The following is a 26296-nucleotide window of genomic DNA, read 5'->3' on the forward strand; positions in this document are numbered from 1 at the left end:
CTCACCTTCCTGCAACTGCTGTAGCTGCCTCTTAAGAGAAGTTAATTTTTCCTGGTACATCCTATGAATCAAGATTAATAAAAAAAATATTTTAGTTTTAATGAAAGCCAAATTTATGCATTGTACAAAATACAGTACTTTTCTAAGTTAACACTTAATATTACCAGTTTATTACTGGATATTTGGTAAGCACCTTCCTTTACAAATCCATAGAACCATAGAAAATTACAGCTCAGAAACAGGCCTTTTGGCCCTTCTTGTCTGTGCCGAACCATTTTTTGCCTAGTCCCACTGACCTGCACTTGGACCATATCCCTCCACACCCCTCTCATCCATGAACCCGTCCAAGTTTTTCTTAAATGTTAAAAGTGACCCCGCATTTACCACTTTATCCGGCAGCTCATTCCACACTCCCACCACTCTCTGCGTGAAGAAGCCCCCCCTAATATTCCCTTTAAACTTTTCTCCTTTCACCCTTAACCCTGCCCTCTGGTTTTTTTCTCCCCTAGCCTCAGCGGAAAAAGCCTGCTTGCATTCACTCTATCCATACCCATCAAAATCTTATACACCTCTATCAAATCTCCCCTCAATCTTCTACGCTCCAGGGAATAAAGTCCCAACCTATTCAATCTCTCTCTGTAACTCAGCTTCTCAAGTCCCGGCAACATCCTTGTGAACCTTCTCTGCACTCTTTCAACCTTATTTACATCCTTCCTGTAACTAGGTGACCAAAACTGTACACAATACTCCAAATTCGGCCTCACCAATGCCTTATATAACCTTACCATAACACTCCAACTTTTATACTCGATACTCCGATTTATAAAGGCCAATGTACCAAAGGCAGTCTTTACGACCCTATCCACCTGAGATGTCACTTTTAGGGAATTCTGTACCTGTATTCCCAGATCCCTCTGTTCAACTGCACTCTTCAGAGTCCTACCATTTACCCTGTACGTTCTACTTTGGTTTGTCCTTCCAATGTGCAATATCTCTCACTTGTCTGCGTTAAATTCCATTTGCCATTTTTCAGCCCATTTTTCTAGTTGGTCCAAATCCCGCTGCAAGCTTTGAAAACCTTCCTCGCTGTCCACTACACCTCCAATCTTCATATCATCAGCAAACTTGCTGATCCAATTTACCACATTATCATCCAGATCATAAAGATGACAAACAACAATGGACCCAACACCGATCCCTGCGGCACACCACTAGTCACAGGCCTCCACTCAAAGAAGCAATCCTCCACAACCACTCTCTGGCTTCTTCCATTGAGCCAGTGTCTAATCCAATTTACTACCTCCCCATGTATACCTAGCGACTGAACCTTCCTAACTAACCTCCCATGAGGGACCTTGTCAAAGGCCTTGCTGAAATCCAGGTAGACAACATCCACCGCCTTCCCTTCATCCACTTTCCTGGTAACCTCCTCGAAAAACTCTAATAGATTGGTCAAACATGACTTACCACGCACAAAGCCATGTTGACTCTCCCTAATAAGTCCCTGTCTATCCAAATATTTGTAGATCCTATCCCTTATCACACTTTCCAATAACTTGCCCACCACCGATGTCAAACTTACTGGCCTATAATTTCCCGGATTTCTTTTGGAACCTTTTTTAAACAACGGAACAACATGAGCCACCCTCCAATCATCCGGCACCTCCCCCGTGAATACTGACATTTTAAATATGTCTGCCAGGGCCCCTGCAAGTTCAACACTAGCTTCCCTCAAGGTCCGTGGGAATACCCTGTCTGGTCCTAGGGATTTATCCACTCTGATTTGCCTCAAGACAGCGAGCACCTCCTCCCCTTTAATCTGTAACGGTTCCATGACCTCCCTCCCTCCCTCCCCTGTTTGCCCTATTTCCGTAGACTCCATGCCCATTTCCTCAGTAAATACGGATGCAAAAAAACCATTTAGTATCTTCCCCATCTCTTTTGGTTCCATACACAGTCTACCACTCTAGTCTTCAAGAGGACCAATTTTATCCCTCACTATCCTTTTGCTCCTAACATAGCTATAGAAGCTCTTTGGATTTTCCTTCACTCTGTCTGCCAAATCCATGTAGCTAATGTTCAAACCTTAAAAGTATTTACAAATATTTATTTTCCTATTCATTCTTGATGTGTGAATGATGCTGGCAACACTGGCATTTATGGCCATTCTGTCAGAGTCAGTCATACATCACAGAAACAGGCCCTTCGGCCCACCATGTCTATGCTGACCATCAAATACCAATTTACACTCATCCCATTTACCAGCACTTGGTCCATAGCCTACTATACCTTGGCAATTTAAGTGCTCATCCAGATGCTTCTTAAATGTTGTGAGAGTACCTGCCTCCACCATAATCACAGGTGGCGCATTCCATATTTCCACCATCCTCTGGGTGAAAATGTTTTTCTTCATATCTCCTCAAAACCACTTACTCCTCACCTTAAACTTATGCTCTCTGGTCTTAGACACCTCTGCCATGAGGAAACGATTCTTATGATCTACCCTATCTATACCTCTCATAATTTTGTACACCTCGAACAGATTCCCCCCCCCCCCCCCCCCCCCTCAGCCTCCTCTGCTCCAGAGAAAGCAAACCTAGCCTATCCAGTCTTTGCTCATAGCTGAAACTTTCCATCCCAGCCAGCATCCTGATGAATCTCCTTTGCACCCTCTCTAGTGCAATCACATTCTTTCGATAGTGTGGCAACCCGAACTGCACACAATACTCCATCTGTGGCCTAACCAATGTTTTATAAAGTTGTATCAAGACTTCCCTGCTGTTATATCTATGCCCGGGTTAATGAAGGCAAGCATTCCGTATGCCTTCTTCACCACCCTATCTACCTGTGCTGCCGCCTCCAGGGATCTATAGACCTGTACACCAAGGTCCCTTTGTTCCTCAATACTCCAGAGGGACCTATAGTTCATTGTGTATATCCTACCCTCATTAGAACTCCCAAAATGCATGATGTCACACCTAACAGGATTAAATTTCATCTACCATTGCTACCAATTTACCAGTTGTATCCCAAGACTATCCTCTGCACTAACAACATCACCAATTTTCATGTCATCTGCAAACTTAATCATACCTTCCACATTCACATCATATAACAAACAGCAAGGGTCCCAACACCGATCCCTGTGATACACTGCTGGTCACAGGCTTCCAATCACAAAAGCAACCCTCCAGTTGGATGGATACCAAGGAGTAGCTGGCAAGCCAATTTCAGAAGGCCATTTAGGGTCAGCCACATTGACGCAGGACTGCAGTTACCAGTTAAATTTTGTTTTTAAAAATAATTCAATAACTCCACGTTCACTTTTATTTTCAGATTTTTAAAACTGAATTAAAATGCCATGGTGGAATTTGAAATAACATTGTCTGGATCACTGCAGGTCATTGGATTACTTGTACAGTAACATAATCATAGACTTCTGTACACTCGTACAATCATAGTAATAAGTCGGAATTCTACAATGTTGTACGCGTCGCCACTGCTGTCAGCGAGAAGGGAGAATTTGGCACTCAGCCAAATCTCCACGCACAGCAGCGGGACTGGAGAGTCTCAACCACGGACAAGGTTGGAGAATCCCGGCCATAGTGTTGCTGGATGAACGACCCAGAGGCCTGGGCTAATGTTCTGGAGGTGAGAATTTAATTACCATCACAGCTGCTGGGAGAGTTTAAATTCAATTGATTAAATAAACCTGGAAATGTTTTTAAAGTCTTAGTAATGGTGACAATGCAACTAGCAATTAAAAACCCAACTGGTTCACTAACGTTCTTTAGGGAAGGAACTCTGCTGTCCTCGCGTGCCCGATCAACATGCGACTCCACATACTCAGCAATGGCTCAGTCTTAACTGGCCTCTGAAATGGCCCAGCAAGCCATTCAGTTGTGCCAAAAACTGTTGTAGAAATTAAAACAAGAATGAAAACAAAGGGACAATCCAGCATCAACCTGGGCACTATAAAGAACAAAAGCACACCCCCAGGCCAGTCTATCCTGTAAACTTCTCCTCACTAACATCTGGTGACTTTGTACAAAAGTTGGAAGAACTGTCTCAGTATCATCAAGCAACAGCCTGACATAGCTGCACACACTGAATGAGATCTTAAACCCAATGCAACTAACTCCTCCATCACCATCCCTGGATACGTCCTAACCCACCAGCAAAAAAAACACATTCTTATTTTACTTTCCACAACAGGAGAGTGATGAAATAATCTCCACTTGCCTGGATGAGAGGCAGCAGTGTGTACCATCTACAAGGTTCCTTGGATAGCACCTTCCACAACAACTACCATCTAGAAGGACAAGGAACACCACCACCTGGAGCTTTCCTCTAAGTCACTTTCCTGACTTGGAAATATATTGCCGTTCCTTCACTGTCACTGGGTCAAAACTCTGAAGTTCTCTCCCTAATAGCACTGTGGGTATACCTACACCTCAAGGTTTGCAGCAGTTTCATCATCCTTTCAAGGGCAACTGGGGGTTGGACGATAAATGCTGACCGAGCCAATGATGCTCACATCCCATAAAAAAAATTTTTTTTTTTAAATGCACATATCGATGACAGTATTGGTAGGAGTGACCACCATCCTGTGGAGATGGAAGTCATAATCATAATGAAGACACCCTCCTTTGTGTTGTATGGTACTAGCATTGTGTTAAATGGAATAGTCAGATCCACCTGAGATGCTTTGAGCCATCAGAAGCAGCAGAGTAATACTCCACCAGAATCTGTAACCTCTTGACCGAATGAACACTTCACTCTACCAATACATCAAGCCAAAAAACCAATCAAGAGGAGTGCAGAAGAGCAAGCCAGGAGCAGCATCAGCCATACCTGAAAATGAGGTACCAACCTAATGAAGCCACACAGGACTACTATTATGGTAAACAGTGGTAGTACACCATAGACAGAGCTAAGCCATCCCACAACCACTGAATCAAATCAAAGTTCTGCAATCATGCCACATCCAGTTGTGGACGGCCATTGACAAGAAAAATAACTGATGGGAGGAGATGGCTCAACGAACATTTTCAACCTGTGATGGCAGAGACCAGCATATGAGTGCAAAAGACCAGGTTGAAGCATATGCAATAAACTTCAACAGAATGATGCATCTCAGCCTTTTCCCGAGGTCCTCAGCATCACAAATGCCATTCTTCAGTCAGTCCAACTCATTCCCACGTGGTATCAAGAAATGGCTGAGTGCACTGGACACATCAAAAACCATGGGTTCCAACAGAATTGCTGAAGATATGTGCTCCAGAACTAGCCACATCCTGTGCCAAACTGTTTCGATATAGCTGCAACACGAGCATCTATCTGAAAGTACAAAAAATTGCCCAGGTTTGTCCTGTCCACAAAAAGTAGGCCAAATTCAATCCAGCCTATTACCACCCCATCAGTCTACTCTCAATCATCAGCAAAATAATGTAAGGTGTCGTTGACAGTGCTTAATTTACTCCACAATAACCTGCTCACCAATGCTCAATTTGGGTTCCATCATAACCACTCAGTTCTCGGCCTCATTACAGCCTTGGTCCAATATAGAATTAAAAAAAGGAATGATGACTTCTTTTCATAGCTTAGAATCATGGACATCAAGGCAGCATTTAACTGAGTGTGACAAAGGGCTCCAGCAAAACTAAAATCAATGGGAACCAAGGTGAAAACTCTCCACTGGCTGGAGAGTTAGTACAAAGAAAGAGGGTTGTGGGCATTGGAGGCCCATCATCTCAATCTCAGGACATCATTGCTAGAGTTTTTCATGGCAGTGTCCAAGGCCTAACCATCTCGAAGTGCTCCATCTTTCCTCCAACATAAGGTCAGAGGTGAGGGATGTTCACTGATGTTTTCGCATCATTCAATACCATTCCTAACTTCTCAGATAACAAAATAGTCTGTGCATGCATGTAGCAAGGCCTGATCAACATTCAGGCTTGGGCTGATAAGTGCAAACACAAGTGCCAGGGATTGATAATCTCCACCAAGAGAGAATCTAACCATGTCTCCTTGACATTCAACAGCATAATCATTGCGATCCGTCCACCAAAACCCTGGGAGTAGCCACAGGCCAAAAACATAACTGGATCAGCCAACTAAATATTGGGACTTCTGATTGCCCAAAGCCTGTCACCATCAATGGGCACTAGTCAAGAGAGTGACAGGATACTCCTCACTTTCCTGTTCTAAATGCAGCACCAACAACACTCATGAAGCTCAACACCATCGAGGCAAAACAGCCTGATCAATTGGCATCCTATTTACCACCTTAAATATGCATTCCTTCCACACAGTGACAGCAAGGTGCACCATCAACAAGATGCACTGCAACAATTCACCAAACCTCCCTCAACAGCACCTTTCAAATGTCACAACCTCTACCATCTAGGACAAGGGCAACCGACGCATGGGAACATCACCAACTGTTCCGTCCAAGCCATGCATTACCCAGACTTGGAAATATATTGGAATCCACTAAGTCAAAATCCTGGAACTCCCTCCCTAACAGCACTGTGGGTGTACTTAACCACAAAAGATGACAATGGTTCAAGAAAGTAGCTTATCATCAGCTGCTCAAGGGCAATTCCAGATGGGTATAAATAATGGCCTTGCCAACGGCAACACATCCCATGAGCAAATTCTAAAAATACCGTATCAGCCTTTTTTGCTGGAATTGAATGGCAAGATCAAAAAAAACTCAAGAGTAAATGGAAACAAAAGAAGTCACCAGATACTATTTGGAATATTTAGGAGAGCAAGTGGTTAGAGATTACCTGACCAATTAGGCAATTATCATACAAAACTCTGAAATGGAGTGTCTTATTTGACTCTCAATCTATTCATCAGTATGTGGTGATCGAACAATATTCAGAGAATGAGGAAGCTCAGATCTACACTATGGAATGTAAGCTGCATTATTCTAATCTGTAAACGGGGATGGTGCCAGAGGACTGGAGAGTGGCGAATGTTGTTCCTCTGTTTAAGAAAGGGAATAGAAATGACCCTGGTAATTATAGGCCGGTTAGTCTTACTTCAATGGTTGGTAAGTTGATGGAAAAGGTCCTTAGGGATGAGATTTACGACCATTTAGAAAGATGCGGATTAATCCAGGATAGTCAGCACGGATTCGTGAAGGGCAAGTCGTGCCTCACAAATTTGATAGAATTTTTTGAGGAGGTAACTAACTGTGTTGATGAAGGTAGAGCAGTTGATGTCATATACATGGATTTTACTAAGGCGTTTGATAAGGTCCCCCATGGTCGGATTATGATGAAAGTAAGGAGGTGTGGGATAGAGGGAAAGTTGGCCGATTGGATAGGTAACTGGCTATCTGATCGAAGACAAAGGGTGGTGGTTGATGGAAAATGTTTGGACTGGAGGCAGGTTGCTAGCGGAATGCCACAGGGATCAGTGCTTGGTCCTCTGCTATTTGTGATTTCTATTAATGATTTAGAGGAGGGGGCTGAAGGGTGGATCAGTAAATTTGCTGATGACACCAAGATTGGTGGAGTAGTGGATGAGGTGGAGGGCTGTTGTAGGCTGCAAAGAGACATAGATAGAATGCAAAGCTGGGCTGAAAAATGGCAGATGGAGTTGAACCCTGATAAATGTGAGGTGATTCATTTTGGTAGGACTAATTTAAATGTGGATTACAGGGTCAAAAATAGGGTTCTGAAGACTGTGGAGGAAGAGAGATCTTGGGGTCCATATCCACAGATCTCTGAAGGTTGCCACTCAAGTGGATAGAACTGTGAAGAAGGCCTATAGTGTGTTAGCTTTTATTAACAGGGGGTTGGAGTTTAAGAGCCGTGGGGTTATGCTGCAACTGTGCAGGACCTTGGTGAGACCACATTTGGAATATTGTGTGTAGTTCTGGTCACCTCACTATAAGAAGGATGTGGAAGTGCTGGAAAGAGTGCAAAGGAGATTTACCAGGATGCTGCCTGGTTTGGAGAGTAGGTCTTATGAGGAAAGGTTGAGGGAGCTAGGGCTGTTCTCTCTGGAGCGGAGGAGGTTGAGGGGAGACTTAATAGAGGGTTATAAAATGATGAAGGGGATAGGCAGAGTGAACGTTCAAAGACTATTTCCTCGGGTGGATGGAGCTATTACAAGGGGGCATAACTATAGGGTTCATGGTGGGAGATATAGGAAGGATGCCCGAGGTAGGTTCTTTACTCAGAGTGGTTGGGGTATGGAATGGATTGCCTGCAGTGATAGTGGAGTCAGACACTTTAGAAACATTTAAGCGGTTATTGGATAGGCACATGGAGCACACCAGGATGATAGGGAGTGGGATAGCTTGATCTTGGTTTCAGATAAAGCTCGGCACAACATCCTGGGCCGAAGGGCCTGTTCTGTGCTGTACTGTTCTATATTAATCAGGATCATTTTTGTTGATGGCTTGAAACAGTGTAAGTAATTTGAAAGATGTTTTCCTGCTCTGAAGAGATCACTGTGGTGAAAGGCTGTTAGAACTAATTAGCAGTGAAATTTATAGTATGAAAGGTATTCATTTGACCCATCGCGTCCACTTTGGTCGATAAGGAACCATCCAGACCAATCTCACTTTCCTGCTCTTGGTCCTTAGCCCCCTAGGTATAGTATTTCAAGTGCATATCAGAGTACTTTTAAAAATGTTATGAGGCTTTCTGCCTCTACCACCATTTCATATCCTTATCACCCTCTGGAAGAAACAATTTCCCCTCTAAACTCCCAACTTCACGCCCTGAAATCTATGCCACCTGGCTGTGGACCCTTCAATCAAGGAGAAACTTCCTGTCCACCTTCATAATTTTATATACTTGAATTAAGTCTCCCCTCAATCCCCTCTGCTCCAAACAAAACCTAGCCTATCCAATATTCCTCATAATTAAAATTCTCCAGTGCAGGCAACATGCTCATCACACACCGCCCCCATTCCTCTCTAGTGCATTCACGTCTTTCCTATATTGACCTGCATGCAGTACTCCAGGTGTGGCTAACCAGTGTTTCCAGCATATTAGTGAAGGAAGAAACCAGAGCCAGTCTTTACATGGAATAGATTTATTCCGAGTGAAATATTATTGTATCCTCCTAATCTGTAGAAAGCAGGAACATTGACTACCAACAATCAAGCCCCAAGGTTGATTGTCAAGCTAAAAGACTCAAAGTTAAAGGCGACAAAATTATAGCGTGGTTCTGCAAAAGAATGTTTATCTTCTTAATATTAACAAGCGGCCAGGAGGCACAAGAAAAGGGTATTGAAATTATTAATTGAGAGTTATCAAAAATGACTGCAAACTTTTCTGTTCTTTTGTTGTTGAGTTTACTATGTTTAATACAGACAGTCCATCGGGAACCGAATACTAATACTTATATGTATATGGCAAACACATTTGCTAAAACTGCTGATGTATCTGGGTGTTGGGTATGCTCACTCATATATATGCTGAGGGAGGGATACCTCTGCACCCAGTACTTTTATCATGGGCAGATTTAATTGTGCGGGATCAGCTTATTCAGTCTTTTGGAGATCACAGGGCAAGAGCAACAGATTTTCCTGGGGAATGTGACAGAGTAAACTTTTATAGAAATAGATCCTGTACAGGTGGGCCAGGTCACATGAATAGGTCTTCACCCATCTTCAACACATCCAGTCCAGCCCCCAGCCTTATTTTAAATGGAGCAGAATAAGAGCCACAAGGAATATTGTGTGTTGAGAATAAAAGAGGCCCTGGAGGGAACTTGGGCACCAGCAAGTGTCAACGCTCAGTAGATGCAATCAACCAAATTTGTCTGAATCCACCCAGTAATGAACAATCTTGCAATATTCCATATTGCTTCAGGGGGAAAAACACTCAATGGAACCTATTGGATTTGTGGAAGTAAGGCATCCCATGTTGCCTTTTGGATGGAAAGGGTCATGTTACCTTGGATATGTAGTCCCATATATTTATCATTCTTACCAGCTTCCGGAGAGAAAACAACGTGCCCTTGTGGGACAAGACAACTTCCTTGGTATAATACCCCGTATGCACATATAAGACCATCAATCGAGATTGAAGCCATTATCTCGATTTTGGAACAGGTCGTCAATGATACTGCTACAGCCCTTAGAGATCAGTGATGAGATGGTTACAATACAGAATCAGATGGCATTAGACTTCATCTTGGCAACTAGGGGTGGAACGTGTGCTTTAATTGGACCAAAATGTTGCACATATATACCAGATATTTCGGAGAACAAAACTAATTTGGTGACACACATTCGGAAAGAGATCGAGAAACTTAAACAACCAACATCTTTTTCTCTATGGTATTGGGCAACTGGCTGGATGGGGTCACTAGGGACAAGTATAATGCAAGGGAATAATGCTTTTCTTCACTTTCATTCTAATGATTATTGTGAGTGTGCAAATGTTCAAATGCTGCTGTTCCTTAACAAAGTCAATGACGAGTGCGGCAGCTGTGGCATCGATCCAGGTGAACAAAGGGATGACTACACTGCCAAGTGCTCCTCCAGCATATAAGAAAATGGACTGACAGACATCCATTGAGTGACATACATGAGATGACATTACTTTTCCTGATGACTTTTAGCATTAATGAGGATTAAGATTCAGATGCAATTACATACAATCAATATAGAGGTGATGATAACAATCAAGGATGAGTGGGGAGACATTAAGATTTAAGCTATTCTTATTTACTGGCCTAGCATTGAGCTAGCCAATGGCCAGGGGGGACGTTGCCGGGGGGGGGGGGAATTCCTAACTAACTAATAACATTTTTTTTAGACAGAATGCAGTCTTTCAAAAGACAAGACATGAATAAAGAATTAAATGATTCTTGAAACAGATTAATAGCTAACAGGAGCACAGTTTACACATGTGAATGCAGTGAGAGAATCAAAACAAGTAGTTATGATTTCAAAGCATAAATGCTGATATTTTAAATGTATTGTTCACTTTAGCCAAGTTACCGAAAAGCATGGTGGTAAATGTCAATAGTTTAAACCTAGAGGTCTGGGAACCGGCTAGTCAGCAGCCATCATATCGGGAGGATTCCAATGGGGGAACGTACTTTGCAACATTAATGAATAGGTACATTCACTGTCCAGACACAAGGATAGATATGTCCCTGGATGCAGGACCACATATCTATTCAGCTTGGTAGTGAACTGGTGGGAACATCCACTTTGACCCTATGTTACCAGGTAAGAGAGAAATAGTTAGAGCCAAGAAGGGAGGCAACGTCCAGACTTGTTAGACAAAAAAGATATCACCATACTATTAAGTTTCATATGGTTGGCTGAGGAACTTGACAGAGATTTGTATTGATGTATGACAGCTAAATGAAGTTGATTTCAAGCTAATGAAGGGCGGGAATTATCGATAAGAAAAACTATAATTGATCTGTTTTTGATTGTACATGTCAGAACCACCCGAGAGGTTTTGCTGCTCTGTTGGGAGCTGCTTAACCCTTTGATGGCCTCTGGGTAGCTGCTTGCTTGCTTGTTTGTCTTTTGTTTTAAATAAATGTTACGTCTTTATGCAGAGATACTTGTCTCATGAGTTTTGCATTGTTTAAGTTAAAACATAATTGGCCATCTCAAAATACCCCACAAGACCAACCCCATATATCAATGAATTATCAGTCACCTGTATAAGAAAGTCCATTCAAGAGTTGTGTGTAGTTACTGCCTAATTGGTCATATAGTCTTCAGTCTCCTGAATTTGCAGAACAGGCTTTATCCTGTAGGTGCACTTCAGTTGTTTCACATTGCAAAGGAGTATTTTGTCAAGATTTCACCAATTCAAAGGGACACAAACAAAATCCCAAATTAAATAGGCTAAGCTCCAGAAATGGAGGAGAAAAGCTAATGACTAAATTCAGCAATTGGTCACAAAAAATAACCAAAAATCAAGTGGTTATTGGAAAAACAGATGGAACTGGATTTTTAAGACAGCAATATCTTACTCTGTGGTCTGTATTGCATAGGGCAACTGCGTCACATGGCAACAATACTCACTGCTCTTTCACCTCCAGGTAGTCTTCATCATCTTGCTTATTAGCAATATCTGTCTCACTTGCATCCTCTGTATCTGTCAAATGTAAAGGAAACAGAATTCCATTAAATCATAGAAACATACATACATAGAAAATCAAAGCAGGAGTAGACCATTCGGCCCTACAAGCCTACTCTGCCATTCATTATCATGGCTAAACATTAAATTCTATACCCTGATCCCATTTTCCCCACCCATATCCTTCGATCCCTTTAACCCAGGGGTTACATTTAACTCCTCCTTGAAATCACACAATGTTTTGGCCTCAACTACTTTCTATGGCAGTGAATTCCACAGATTCACCACTACCTGGGTGAAGAAATTTCTCTTCATCTCAGTCCTAAAAGGTTTATCCTTTATCCTCAAACTATGACCCCTAGTTCTGGACTCCCCCCATTGGGGGCATTCTTTCTGAATTTACCCTGTCTAATCCTGTTAGAATTTTATAAGTTTCCAGGAGTTCCTTCTCACTCTTCTAAACGCCAATGAATATGTTCCTAACCTTAGTCTCTCCTCATAACACAGGCCTGCCATCCCAGGAATCAGCCTGGTAAACCTTTGCTGCACTCCCTCTATAGCAAGAATATCCTTCCTCAGAAAAGGATATCAAAACTGCATACAATACTCCAGATCTGGCCTCACCAACACTATACAATTGCAGTAAAACATTCCTATTCCTAATAGATGTGGAGGAAACTCAAATCCTCTCACTATGAAGGCCTTCTTTACTGTCTGCTGTACCTGTGCAATTACCTTCAGCTATTGATGCACAAGGACACCAAGGTCTCACTGAGTATCCGCCTTGCTCAATATACCCATTCAATTAATAATAATCTGCCTTCTTATTTTTGCTATGGATGGCAAAGAGTGGGAAGCAAGTGGACACCAAATCCCTTGAGAAAAATAGAAGAATTTTACAAAATACAAACACTTAGAATCATATATAGAACGGTCATAGCACAGGACTATTTAGCTGTCTGAAGGAGCAATTTGCTGACCATCATTCTCCACCCTCTCCCCAAAGCCCTCATATTGTTCCTTTTCAGATCATAGTCCAATTTCCTCTTGAATGCCTCAATTGAACCTGCCTCGACCACACTCAAGCAGTGATTCCAGATCCAAACCACTCACTGCGTGCAAAGGCTTTTCCTCATGACTCCATTGCTTTTGTCAATTATTGTAAATCTGTGCCCTCTAATTGTCAATCCTTCCACCAATGGGAACAGCTTCTATCTACTCTGTCCAGTCCTCTCAAGATTTTAAATGCCTCTATAAAATCTCCTTTTAACCTTCTTTTCTCCAAGTAAAACAATCCCAATTTCTTGAATGTACCTAACTGAAGTTCCTCATCACTGGAATTATTGCAAATCTTTTCTGCACCCTTTCTAAAGCCTTCACATCCTTCCTATGGTGTGGTTTATTGGATGTTATACTCCAGTTGAGGTCAAACCAGTGTTTTCTTCAAGTTCAACATAATTTCCTTGTTTTTGTACTCAATGCCCCGATTAAAGAAACCCAGGATGATGTGTTTAATGAACTGCTCTCTTAACCAGACATGCCACCTTCAATGATTTATGCACAAATACACCCAGAATCTTCTGGTCACACACACTCTTTAGAATTGTACCCTTTATTATATGTTTTCGCGCCTCGCTCTGCATACCAAAATAAATCACTTGGTGGACACCAATATCGAAACAGTAGTGCGACCATATTTTCCCCAAATGACCTTCCATAAGTGCTACGCACGCGCACCTTCCTCCCCCCCTCCCACCCCACCCCCACCCAAGTTTCCAGTAGGAATTCGGAAGCTTGGGTTTTCCACAGGTGTGCTGGATACACACATAATCTGAATGCAAAGCAGTTACGAGGCTTAAAAGATCACGGAATCTTTGGGCCTAATGATTAACTACTATACATCCAAATCTCTGATTTTTGACATCCATCCATGAAAGCTGTCCAAACAAACAAACCCTCAAGGTCACCAATGTCCCACTTCCCAAATTCAAGTATTCTCCAATTGCTTTTCGGGGTTCTCAAGTTTCATCCAGCTGGAAACAGTCATTTTGCCAGTTTTTTTTTTACATGCTCTTTTTAAAAGCTTTTTTAAACTTATCCTGTTAAGACCTGCACTGTATTATCCATTTCCTTGTTATTGGGAAGTATGTTATGTCAAAACTCAAAGAAAGGTCACCTTTCACAACTACGAGGCATCCCAAAATTAGCTTTGCAGCTAATAAAGTATGTTCGAAGTGTAGTCACTGTTGTAATGTGAGAATGCTGCAGTCGTTTTGTACACAGCAAACTTTCACAAACAGCAATGTGATAACGACCAATCTTTTTTAAAAAATGTTGTTTGAGGGATAAATATTACTGAGATCAAAGGGTCAAACTCCCCCGCTCGTTTGAAATGGTGCCATGGAGTCTTCCAATATCCACCCAAAAGGACAGTTGAGACCTTAGTTTGACATCTCATCCAAAAGCACGTCATGAACTGGACTGCCAGCCTTGATTTTTGTCTTCAAGCCCTAAAATGGGACACAAACCCACAACCTTGTGACTCAGTGAACCTCAGCTGAGCAGCTTATCCATACAAATCCTGTGCCTGATGTGCTTGAACTGTTATGAAATGCATTGAAACCTTGAATCTTAACACTCAAAAGTAAACACACTGTTGGTAGGTTCAGCATTTCCCAAGGCCCTGATTGTTCATGCTGATTTCTGCCTATTTTAGTTTTGGCTACATTCACATGAGATTGGGGAATACTTGGGTGCAATTTAAGATTGGCGAAAAGGCTGAGTTTCTGGCACAATTTCAGGGACAACTTCTGGATTGCATCCCTTAAAGGTTAATGAGACTGTCCTGAAGTCCATTAATGTTATATTAGAGTCATAGAGGTTTACAGCGTGGAAACAGGCCCTACAGCCCAATATATTCATGCTGTCCAGTTTTTACCATTAAGCCAGTCCCAATTGCCCCCGTTTGGCCTATATCCCTCTATACCGATCTTACCCATGTAACTGTTTAAATGCTTCTTAAAAGGCAGAATTGTACCCACCTCTACTGCTGCCTCTGGCAGTTCGTTCCTGACACTCACCACCTTCTACACTATTGATTACTATTGATTCTTCTTCATACTGTCATAATTTTAACCTTCTGACTTCATCTGTTAAGTGGGAAATTAAAAGCCACCTTAAAAACCGTCACCACAGAACTGTTGAACTCAGAGTGACCTTTCAGCAGTGAACAGTTCAACAAACCTATTTGAAAGGCATACCAGTGCAATTTGATTCATATATTCCAGAGAACTTTAAAGATTATCCCAGAAAAGAAGAATCTCTGAGTTTGCATCACCTTTTTAATTTGGGTTTTTGTTGATATAGGAAACAAGGCTGTGTTAGGAACCGTGACATGTTAACATCCCATCATTTGAATCAGGGAGGTTCTGTTGTAAATACAGTGAAACCGGTACAAATGGGCACTTACAAATTATGAACAATTGATTGCCGTAAATAATTTAAAGCACAGGACAGGCAGGTCAGCACAAGGTGACAAAGAATGGTTTTGTGAAAAACTGCCTTTTGCGGAATGGGATTGAATGCTTCCACTGCTCTCAAGGATAGACCAATTTCTTTGCCGCTATGTATGCTGGGTAAAGAATGCACCATTCAATAAAGCTGTTTCTTATGACCCAGTGCTACCCCACACTGTCTGTACACAATGATTTCACCAGTATCCCAAATCAAGGAAACTGCATGCCAACAGTAAAGGGGCCATCATTTCCTGCCCCTGCCCTGCAAACATGTGCTTCCTCAGGCACTACTTCTCTCCCTGACCCTGCCATTGTCATCTTAACCTTATTTTCTAATGGTAAATCTGCTTCTTTGTGAGCCTTAAGCAAATGAAGATGACGCCAGGTCTCCCTGGTTACACAGATGTCCCCGCTCCTCTAAGTGATGGTCAAGCTTTATTCAGTCTCCTTGCCGACTCACTACTTAGTGAAAAAACTGTAGTTCCACTTGTATAATGTTCTCCTATAATGCACTATGTTTTCCCTCTCAATCCATTCCAAGATCAGTCTTTGGAAGCTTTAATATATTGGCATAACCTGCTATCATATCTTTTTCTTTAATCCTGAGACTGACCTAATGCTCGTAAACGAAACAAAGAAATGCAGTTCATTACTGAAGTTACACTCTGCTGAAAATGGAAATGAGAACTGTTTGAAATGAAATGTGAATTGACTGCAAAACCATTAAGTGAATAAGAGCTAAATATTGCAATGTGAAAGAGGGATTCTTAGCATCCAAATAGGTGCAATCATAATCACACCTGATGCTTCAAAACTATTCGGATTTTTACCGTCCATCATCAGTTTCCCTTTGTTATCAAAGATGGTCATTTCTTATGTGCATAGTGTTGTCTGCTAAACGTTCTAGCACTGTGTAGCCCCAGTGCAGACGTAAATGGCTTTCCACAGTACAAGCAAGGTTGAATTGTCTGATTTGTTGGGTCTGCCTAGTCTTTCCAGCTTGCCTTTTGTCCTAACTTGCCTGTATCCTTGACTGAAGGAAATCACGCTATAACTTCAGTGTCCCCAGTTAGTTCTTTATGCATTTGTCTCCCAGTCTGTGGTGAACATGCCACATTTCCTGAGGTTTACCTTCAAGGAGCCCTTGAACATTAATTAGCCTACTTCGCAGGTGGGTGTCCACGTTTAAGCTGTAAATACACAACCACCTTATGGATTTTATGGTCAATCATATGTACTGCATGTCCACTCCATCGGAGCTGGACTCCGATGATCAGTGTCTTTATTCCTAGCATTTCTGTTCTTTAAAGTATCTAATTGTTAAGCACTTTCTCCTCCCATTTAAAGCTCATGAAGTTCAGAATGCACCTCGTGTAAATCTGTCCAACTGTTTAGTTTGCCTGTGCTAGACAGCTTTAATTTAAACACCTTACAAGCATTCCAGTTTACTGCGACAAACAAGGACAGTAACTCAATCATTTCTTTATTTAACACTTCTAGGACCAACTCAAACATAAACAGTTGCAACTCATTAACTCTTTATTGCACTTTAACTCAAACTGAACATGAACTGTAACTAGTTAACTCTCAAACTGCACTTAAATAATTAAAATTGATGTTCAGTTAGAGTTAACTAAAATTAGATACTACTGAGTTTAGGAAAACCTTGGCCAAGAAATATCTTCGCTGTAGAATCAATCTTCTCTCTGAAGCATTCTGCAGGGTACAAGTTTTGTTGCAATGGTTGGTCTCTTCCGAGTTATCGCTGCCAAACAAAGGACTCATGTCATTTACCCACAATTCTCCACTTGCTTCCGGAAGATTCTCTAACTCCCAGCCAACTGTGTCACCAGAAATTGATCACATGGCTCGAACATCCAGAGAAAATTACTTTTGAATGAAGCCATGATGCTTAGTTCATTTTACATGTCCCATAGATAGCAGCCATAAATTGGAGCCACGCTGTCTCAGTTAATGTAAACAACTTCCCTGGTCTGACCAACACAGGAAGCTTCAGATCAAGTTCACAGATTAGAGCTTCTTTACAACCTGCATCTGGTTTTAATCTATAAATTGACCAAAAATTCCCAGCATGCTTAGCTCTCAGCCAGAATAGTCATTTTAAAGCCACTATTGCCATTAAGGTTGTTAAATCATTGTTGTAGCCGTTCTTTCTCCGTTCACACCTGAAATAGGTAGTCCATGTCCCAAAGGCATACAGGTAGATAAGTACTACCATAGCTTTGTACACTGCCAGTTTCGAAGCAAATTTGATACCTTGTTGCCTCCGCACAAATAGGCAAATGCTGAGCTTGCTCGAGCAATTTTATTTGCCTCCTCACTGCCAATGCTGACATTTTTGGATATTGTGTTTCCAAATTAGGTGAAGTTATCTACAGCCTTCAGGATTGTATCATTGATGGTTAATAGGAGGTGTAGTATAGTCAAAATTTGATCATGGTTGGTAGAGTATCTGTCTTCCTTAATTTGATGTTAGCCCATGGTCATCAACCACTTTTGAAAACAGTCCAATGATACTTTGAAGATCATGCTCAGAGTGTGACACAAGGGCAGCCATCTTCCCCAGTACACTAACTGAAGATTTCAGTTGACAGATAAAGAGATTGAATATACGTCTAATTGAGAACAAATGGCAAAGTCCACAGAAAGCACAGTAGTAAAGAACATACTGAAGAGCAAAGGGACCATACACACCTCTGCTTTAAACCATCTATGAAGGAAGTCAGTGTTTTCATCACAGTCAGTGACTCAAGTCCTCATTCCATTGTGAAACTCCTGCAGCAGATTTACAGCTCTCCAGACATCCATGTTTGGCCAAGATTTCCCACAAGCCCTCTCTATGTACTGTGCCAAAGGCCTTCTATTAGGTCAAAGGCACACTAGAGTCCCATCTATTGCTTGCAGCACTTCTCTTGTATTTGTTGAAGTATAAAGATCATATCACAAGTGCCTCTGCTTTTCCGGCAGTGCACATTCTGCTATGTGGCTTGCCAGTCTGTTTTCGCTAGAATCTTACCAGTTATCACGAGTAGCAAGATTCCTCTGTGGTTACCACATACAGATTGTGTTTTTCCTTTATTTAAGTGCACAATTGTGGCATCCCTGAACTCCTGAGGAATGGTTTGTTGATCCACATTCTGTGATTATAACTGTGTGAATCTGATAGCTAGTGGGGGTCCCCAGATTTGTAAAATTCTCCTTGGATCCTATCTGAGCCTGCAACGTTCGTTCAGTATGGATTTGATGGTTTTGTTGACCTCCACAACAGAGGATTTTCTGTCCGGGTTTTCACATTTGGGCAGACTGGAAGCTTTTCTGAAGCAACCACATTTACAGTGGACAGAAAAGTGCTCATCCCAGTGCTCGTTGATAACTGCCCTGTCCATCAGAGTGAGATTCTCCATCAGTGCTGAGAACAGCTACGTAGCTGCATAAGGGAAGACTACACAAAGTTTGATAGAAATTCCTCATGTCATACAGATCATAGTTCTCTGGCTTATTTCTTTACGGTGGACAGAGTACCCTTCGTCGTCCAGTACTTCCCTGGAGCGGAGAAGCTACGGCATCTCCTCCGGAGCCTTCAACATGTCATTGATGAAGACGAACATCTCGCCAAGGCCATCCCCACACCCCCACTTCTTGCCTTCAAACAACCGCGCAACCTCAAACAGACCATTGTCCGCAGCAAACTACCCAGCCTTCAGGAGAACAGTGACCACGACACCACACAACCCTGCCACAGCAACCTCTGCAAGAGGTGCCGGATCATCGACACGGATGCCATCATCTCACATGAGAACACCATCTACCAGGTACACGGTACCTACTCTTGCAACTCGGCCAACATTGTCTACCTGATACGCTGCAGGAAAGGATGTCCCGAGGCATGGTACATTGGGGAAACCATGCAGACGCTACGACAACGGATGAATGGACACCGCTCGACAATCACCAGACAAGACTGTTCTTTTCCTGTGGGGGAGCACTTCAGCAGTCATGGGCATTCAGCCTTGGATCTTCAGGTAAGCGTTCTCCAAGGCGGCCTTCACGACACACGACAGTGCAGAGTCGCTGAGCAGAAACTGATAGCCAAGTTCCGCACACATGAGGACGGCCTAAACCAGGATGTTGGATTTATGTCACATTATCAGTAACCCCCACAGCTTGCCCCCTGGACTTGCAGAATCTCACTAACTGTTCTGTCTGGAAACAATACACATCTCTTTAACCTGTGTTTAATGCTCCCTCCACCCACATTGTCTGTACCTTTAAGACCTGGCTGGCTGTAGGGATTCATATTCTAATTAGTATTCTGTAACTTGATTTCTGTGTCTCTGTGCACTGAAAGCACATTTCCACTCCATCTGACGAAGGAGCAGCGCTCCGAAAGCTTATGGTATTTGCTACCAAATAAACCTGTTGGACTTTAACCTGGTGTTGTGAGACTTCTTACTTATTTCTTTCATGCCAAGCAGCTCCTGTTACAGGTTCTTTTGCTCTCCTGGACGGATTTCTTACCAGCATAAATATATTTGTTCCCCAGCCTTTCTAGGAATGCTGAATTTTTTTCCTAGAGCAATTCCTTAATGTGATCATCACTTTGACTGAACCAATCTCAGCCGTTTATTTTGTGTTCCCAGGACATCACGAGCAGCTTTCAGAGCTGATGATTTGAAGTTGAACAATGACAATTGTTCATCAGCTGGGTTTCTTTAGAGGAAGCTGGTCCTCAATTCTGAGTCTGAATTGTTCACAGCATTCTGTGAATGCCAGTTTCTGTGCATCTAACTTTCTTGGGGGTCTAGTGTCTGTTGGTCTTTTTGGTGCAATTTTGTACATATAGACCAAAAAGTTCTAAAAGAATCAGTAAACTTACAAGTTTCACTTGTTCTGGACTCGAAACATCAGTTCTTTTCTCTCCGTGCAGATGCTGCCAGACCTGCTGAGATTTTCCAGCATTTTCTCTTTTGGTACAAGTTTCATTTTCTTGTCTTTCAAGTGTTTATGTTATGTTATGCTGAATAAATCTGGGATATCTGATATTCAATGTTAAAAGGAAGGAAAGGCAAAAGGAATGGGAAGAAGAAAGCATTGCATTTATGTCACATCATTCATGACACCTCAATGCATTTTACAGCCACTTTTTGAAGTAACAATTCTGTTGTAACATAGGGAATGCAGCGGGCATTTTGTGCACAGTGAATAGAAAGAAGAAGCTTATTGATTTGAGAATTATGACCCGGAATTTGCAGTTGTAATGACAATAAAACTATCAAGAATTGGCTGTCATCACTCCTCTAAAACTGACTGCAACTTTGCATGCAACTAAACGTGGAAATCTAAAAATTGCTGTCAGTGATATGCTTCTCAGTGAGGTACACTGAGGTACCCCCAGGCTGCATCAATTAGAAATCACACAAGGGCGTTTGCACTTTTCTATGTTAATATCACTGTCAAAAAGCCACAAAAAAGTTGAACCTTGTTAATGAGATATATCTGGGTTTTCAATGGCAGACTATGTCACAATTGATGCGGAACAACCTCTCTGGTCCTGGAAAATTCATTTTATATTCGTGAAAAACCAGACTTTTTTCATTCTGATAAAAAAAATTTTTGGCATTTTTCTTTAAAGTTTGTGATATTTCAGCTTTCCAATAGTTCCAATAATTTATTACATTCTTTTTAATTGAATAAAAAGTGAAGGATAATCAGTGCATTTTACTTCCTAGTTTATTTTCTGTAAGAATACTTCAAATGGATTGGCTGCTTACCCACCTTGATAACATCATTTTGCTGGATACCTGGTGATCCCATAGCCAGATTCAATCTAGCAGCAGGAAATGTGAAACTCATGCCGTATACTTCACTAACTTTCGTCAAAATTAGCAGTGAACACAGTTGCTTCACCACTGACCTCAAATATCCAGGCCATCAAATGAGAATACCTTTCCACCAACAGTGCCAAAGGAGCCAAACTCTGTCACGATTAACCCCCCCCTCCCCCCCCCCAACAACATTTAACCACAAAAAGCTAAATTAAAATGCAAGCGCCTCTAATGAGGTCAAATAACCCAGTATTTAACCCTTGGAAAAAAATTGTAAAATTTCCTATATCCTGATGGAGGAGTTTTGATCAAATATTTAAGACATCAAAGACTCAACTGCAGCATACGTCAGCAGCACATCCCAAACATGATACTTATGTGGGCAGATGCACAAGGACGCTATCGTCTCTAAGTTCTCCTCCAGGTCACCCCCCATTCTGGCTTGGACACATATTACCACTCCTCCATCGCTGGGCCAAAATCCTGGAACTCATTAGCTAACACCATTGTGCGAGCACATTGACTGAATGAACTACAATCAGTTTAGGGGTTAACTGCATCTTTGGTTTATATGCAAAGGCAAAAATGTTGATGGGAATTGACACTTTTCCTATATTCAAGAGAATGGCTTTTACTGAAAAATTCTTCCGATTAATTGTTAAACAACAGCTACATCAGATTGCAAGACAAAAGTAAAATATTGTCGATTCTGGAAATCTGAATAAAAACAGAAAATGCTGGAACTACCCAATAGGTCAGGCAGGATTGATGGAAAGAGAACAGAGTTAATATTTCAGGTCAATGACTGCATCAGAACACTCAATAAATGCTGACTGACCTGCAGAATACTTGGCATACTCTTTTCACAAGGCAGTTGTCCCAGTTGTTTTGGAAAACAAACAAATTAACATATTATTGTGAAAATAAATATTCTTCCAACTGGACTCACAAAATTCCTCCTGACATATCCGATACACAGAGTTCATGCTCAGATTATGCAAGCTCCTTTTAACTAACGGAGGCATAGTTCAAAATACAGACAATGTTTAAGTTCAAGGTCTTGAGAGAGGTTGAAGGCATAAAGTAAAAACATCAAGAGCAACTAAAGTTTATGTATAGGTATATTATATGTTTTTGATCAAGATGTAGAGTTGCCGGCGGTGGACTGGAGTAGGCACAGTAAGTCATCTCACAACACCAGGTTAAAGTCCAACAGATTGATTTGGTAGCACGAGCTTTCGGAGCGCTACTCCATCTTCACTCATCCGATGAAGGAGCACTCACTCACCTGATGAAGGAGCAACGCTCCGAAAGCTCATGCTACCAAATAAACCTGTTGGACTTTAACCTGGTTTTTGATCAAGAAAGTGGATACATTTCAAACACTCATCGTGATGAATTCTTTAGATCACTAGATAAACAATGATGTTCATTTTGTACATATGTTGATGGCAAAATGCAATAGTTAACGATAAGCAGTGCAAAGATGCTTCACTGGACTGATTTCTAGGATATTGAGGGTGTCTTGTAAAGAAAGGTAGAATGGGTTGGGCCTCTATCTACTGGAGTTTAAAAGAATGAGAGGGGATTGTATTGAAACATACAAGATCCTGAGGGGAATTGACAAGGCGGATGCTGAAAGGATGTTTTCCCTTGTGGGAGAGACCAGAACTAAAGGGACACAGTTCAAAAATAAGAGGTGTCCCATTTAACACAGAGATGAGGAGAAATTATTTTCTCTCAGAAGGATGTTAGTCTGTGGAATTCTCTTGCCCAGAAACAATGGAGTCAGGGTAATTGAATATTTTTAAGGCTGAGTTAGATAAATTCTTGACTGACAAGGGAGTCAGAAGGAAGAGATTGTAAACAGAAAAATAGAGATGAGGCCACAATCAGAACATGATCATCTTATCAAATGGCAGAGCAGGTTCAAGGGGCCAAATGACCACTCCTGCTCCTGATTTCTATGTTCACTCAGATAAAATAGGTCATAAAAACTTTAAAATTTGGCACGGTGGCACAGTGGTTAGCACTGCTGCCTCACAGCGCCAGGGACCCGGGTTCAATTCCCGGCTTGGGTCACTGCCTGTGTGGAGTTCGCACGTTCTCCCTGTTTCTGTGTGGATTTCCACCGGGTGTTCCAGTTTCCTCCCACAGTCCAAAGATGTGTGGGTTAGGTGGATTGGCCATACTAAATTGCCCCTCAGTATCAGGGGGAGTAACTAGGGTAAATGCATGGGGTTGTAGGGATAGGGCCTGGGTGGGATTGTGGTTGGTGCAGACGCGATGGGCCAAATGGCTTCCTTCTGCACTGTAGCATTCTATGATTAACAATCTCTCAACTTTTAAGACACAAGGAACATTATTTTAATTGCATTCAATCGCATTTTATACTGGCAAGCCTGTTGCTTCATCTATCATCAACACAAGAGATCAAGTCTACAGATGACAGTGTTGTCTTAGAAAGGTGGATTCTGAGAAAAAAAATTCAAAAAATTTTCAATTACTTAACTATTTTATGTTTATTGGAAAAGCAAATATCAGACACTCCAGATCACCAAGATCCAGTTCAACAAATGCTCAAACATCAAAATACTTTGTCACAGTGCAGGCAGTTATTCCGTCACAGAAAAGCTTGGATTCTGTACAATCAATTTGGCACCATATTTAACAAGGGGTCAAAAATAATGAAAGTATTTAAAGCACAATCAGATATGACAACATTTTAGAAGTAGTTTGTTTATTTATTTATTAGTATCACAGGCCGACTTACATTAACACCGCAATGAAGTTACTGTGAAAATCCCCCCGAGTCGCCACACTCCTGCGCCTGTTCAGGTACAGTGCGGGAGAATTTAGCATGGCCAACGCAGCTCACCAGCATGTGTTTTGGACTGTGGGAGGAAATCCATGCAGACATGGGGAGAACAAGCAGACTCCGCACAGACAGTGACCCAAGTCGGGAATCGAACCCGGGCACTGTGCCACCATGCTGTTATTACAATGAACCAAAAAACTTGACATTCAGTAAATCAATACAAAATGCATTTAATTAATTTCAGCAATGTTGAGGAAATAATTAGCTCTAGCAACCCCCTGGTTAGGAAGCAGGGGCATTTATTTTTGATGCAAATCAAATTAAACAAACAAAGCAAGAAGGGCAGCCCACAAAGGGAATCACCCAAAACAAAAAGCGAAGCAGAAAGAAAACTTAAAACATTAACCAAAATGTGATTAAAGGGTCAATAATACACCCCAGTCCCTACTGTGCCCAATGGGCAAGGAAAGCCTCAATGGTGACCTCGGACACAACATGCTCCCTCTCCAGGAACACCCATCTGCGAATATAGCCATGGTAGAGGGGCAGACAGTCAGGTTGAATGACCTTCTCAGTCGCCCAGTGCCTGGAACTGTTTATAGCACGTTTGGCAAGGCCCAGAAGCAGGTCCCCCCCCCCCCCTGCCCCGCCCCAACTCCCCTGTAAATCTGGAACGTGGGACTAAAATGCAAACAGAACATCAGTAAAAGGTTTTTTAGATAACTAAAAAGGAACTGGAGCCTTGACCGTAACATAGACATAATCCACAGACTCTGCGAGATCACAAAAAGGGGCAAGTTTCTGAGGAAGTTTACTGTTGCATGGTACTGCTGTGTGCCGTAACCTCCACCCCAGGTCCCTGATGTAGTGGGGGAGGATCCCTCTGTAGAGGGACCTCCACTGCTGGACGACAACAAGGCCCACCAAGACTTGTCCAGGTGGCAGGTGAGGGTACAGTAGTGGAATGCGTGCAGCACATACAGAAAATACCTCCGTGCAGTGGCAAAGGGCACGGAGAGTATTTCTGCCAACTGACAAACTGTGGGGCGTCAGCCCCGGGAAGGAGGGTCTGGGTTTAAGGCTAATGTGAAATTCCATGCGAGCAGGGGTACACTCAGATGGGATTGCACTGCACGGTTTTGCCTCCTTGAAATCACGTGACGTGGGGTTCGAACACAATTGTTTTGAGTTCATGGATGGCATCGGTCGCAAGCTGAACGCCCACCGCCGCGCATGAAGCCAACTCATGGTGCATCATCCAGCCCACTCCACCAAGTCCCCAACCTAGGAAGCAGCAGCAGGGGAAGGACAACAAACAGATAATCTCTCTCCCTCAATGTCAACAAAACGAAGGAGACTGTCATCGACTTCAGGAAGCATAGTGGAGAACATGCCCCTGTCTACATCAACAGCGATGAAGTAGAAATGGTCGAAAGCTTCAAGTTTTCAGGTGTCCAGATCACCAACAACCTGTCCTGGTCCTCCCATGCCGATACTATGGTTAAGAAAGCCCACCAACGCCTCTACTTTCTCAGAAGACTAAGGAAATTTCAGCTACGACTCTCACTTTTACACTTGTAACATAGAAAGCATTCTTTCTGGTTGTATCACAGCTTGGTATGGCTCCTGCTCTATCCAAGACCGCAAGAAAGTACAAAAGGTCATGAATGTAGCCCAATCCATCACGCAATTCAGCCTCCCATGCATTGACTCCCAAGTCTACACTTCCCGCTGCCTCGGCAAAGTAGCTAACATAATTAAGAACCCCACGCACATTCTCTCTTCCACCTTCTTCCATCGGGAAAAAGATACAAAAGTCCGAGGTCACGCACCAACCGACTCAAGAACAGCTTCTTCCCTGCTGCCATCAGACTTTTGAATGGACCTACCTTGCATTAAGTTGATCTTTCTCTACATCCTAGCTATGACTGTAACTCTACATTTTGCACTGTCTCATTTGCTTCTCTATGAACGGTATGCTTGGTCTGTATAGCGCGCAAGAAACAATACTTTTCACTGTATACCAATACA

At 42.2% G+C, this 26296-nt stretch overlaps 1 protein-coding gene across 3 annotated transcripts in view; it reads right to left on the bottom strand.

The window, feature by feature from the left end:
• suds3 (SDS3 homolog, SIN3A corepressor complex component) overlaps positions 1-26296 on the bottom strand; it is a 65916-nt gene that overhangs the window by 35233 nt on the left and 4387 nt on the right. For 2 of the 3 annotated variants that reach the window (XM_078226983.1, XM_078226982.1), the window contains exons 2-3: positions 12032-12104; positions 6-61 (exon numbers count right to left, since the gene is read on the bottom strand). In XM_078226983.1, coding sequence (XP_078083109.1) covers positions 6-61; positions 12032-12104 — 129 coding nt within the window. The remainder of the gene's footprint in view (positions 1-5; positions 62-12031; positions 12105-26296) is intronic. The other variant, XM_078226984.1, reaches the window with a different exon arrangement.

Source organism: Mustelus asterias, chromosome 13 (assembly GCF_964213995.1).
Source record: "Mustelus asterias chromosome 13, sMusAst1.hap1.1, whole genome shotgun sequence".
Taxonomy (NCBI): Eukaryota; Metazoa; Chordata; class Chondrichthyes; order Carcharhiniformes; family Triakidae; genus Mustelus; species Mustelus asterias.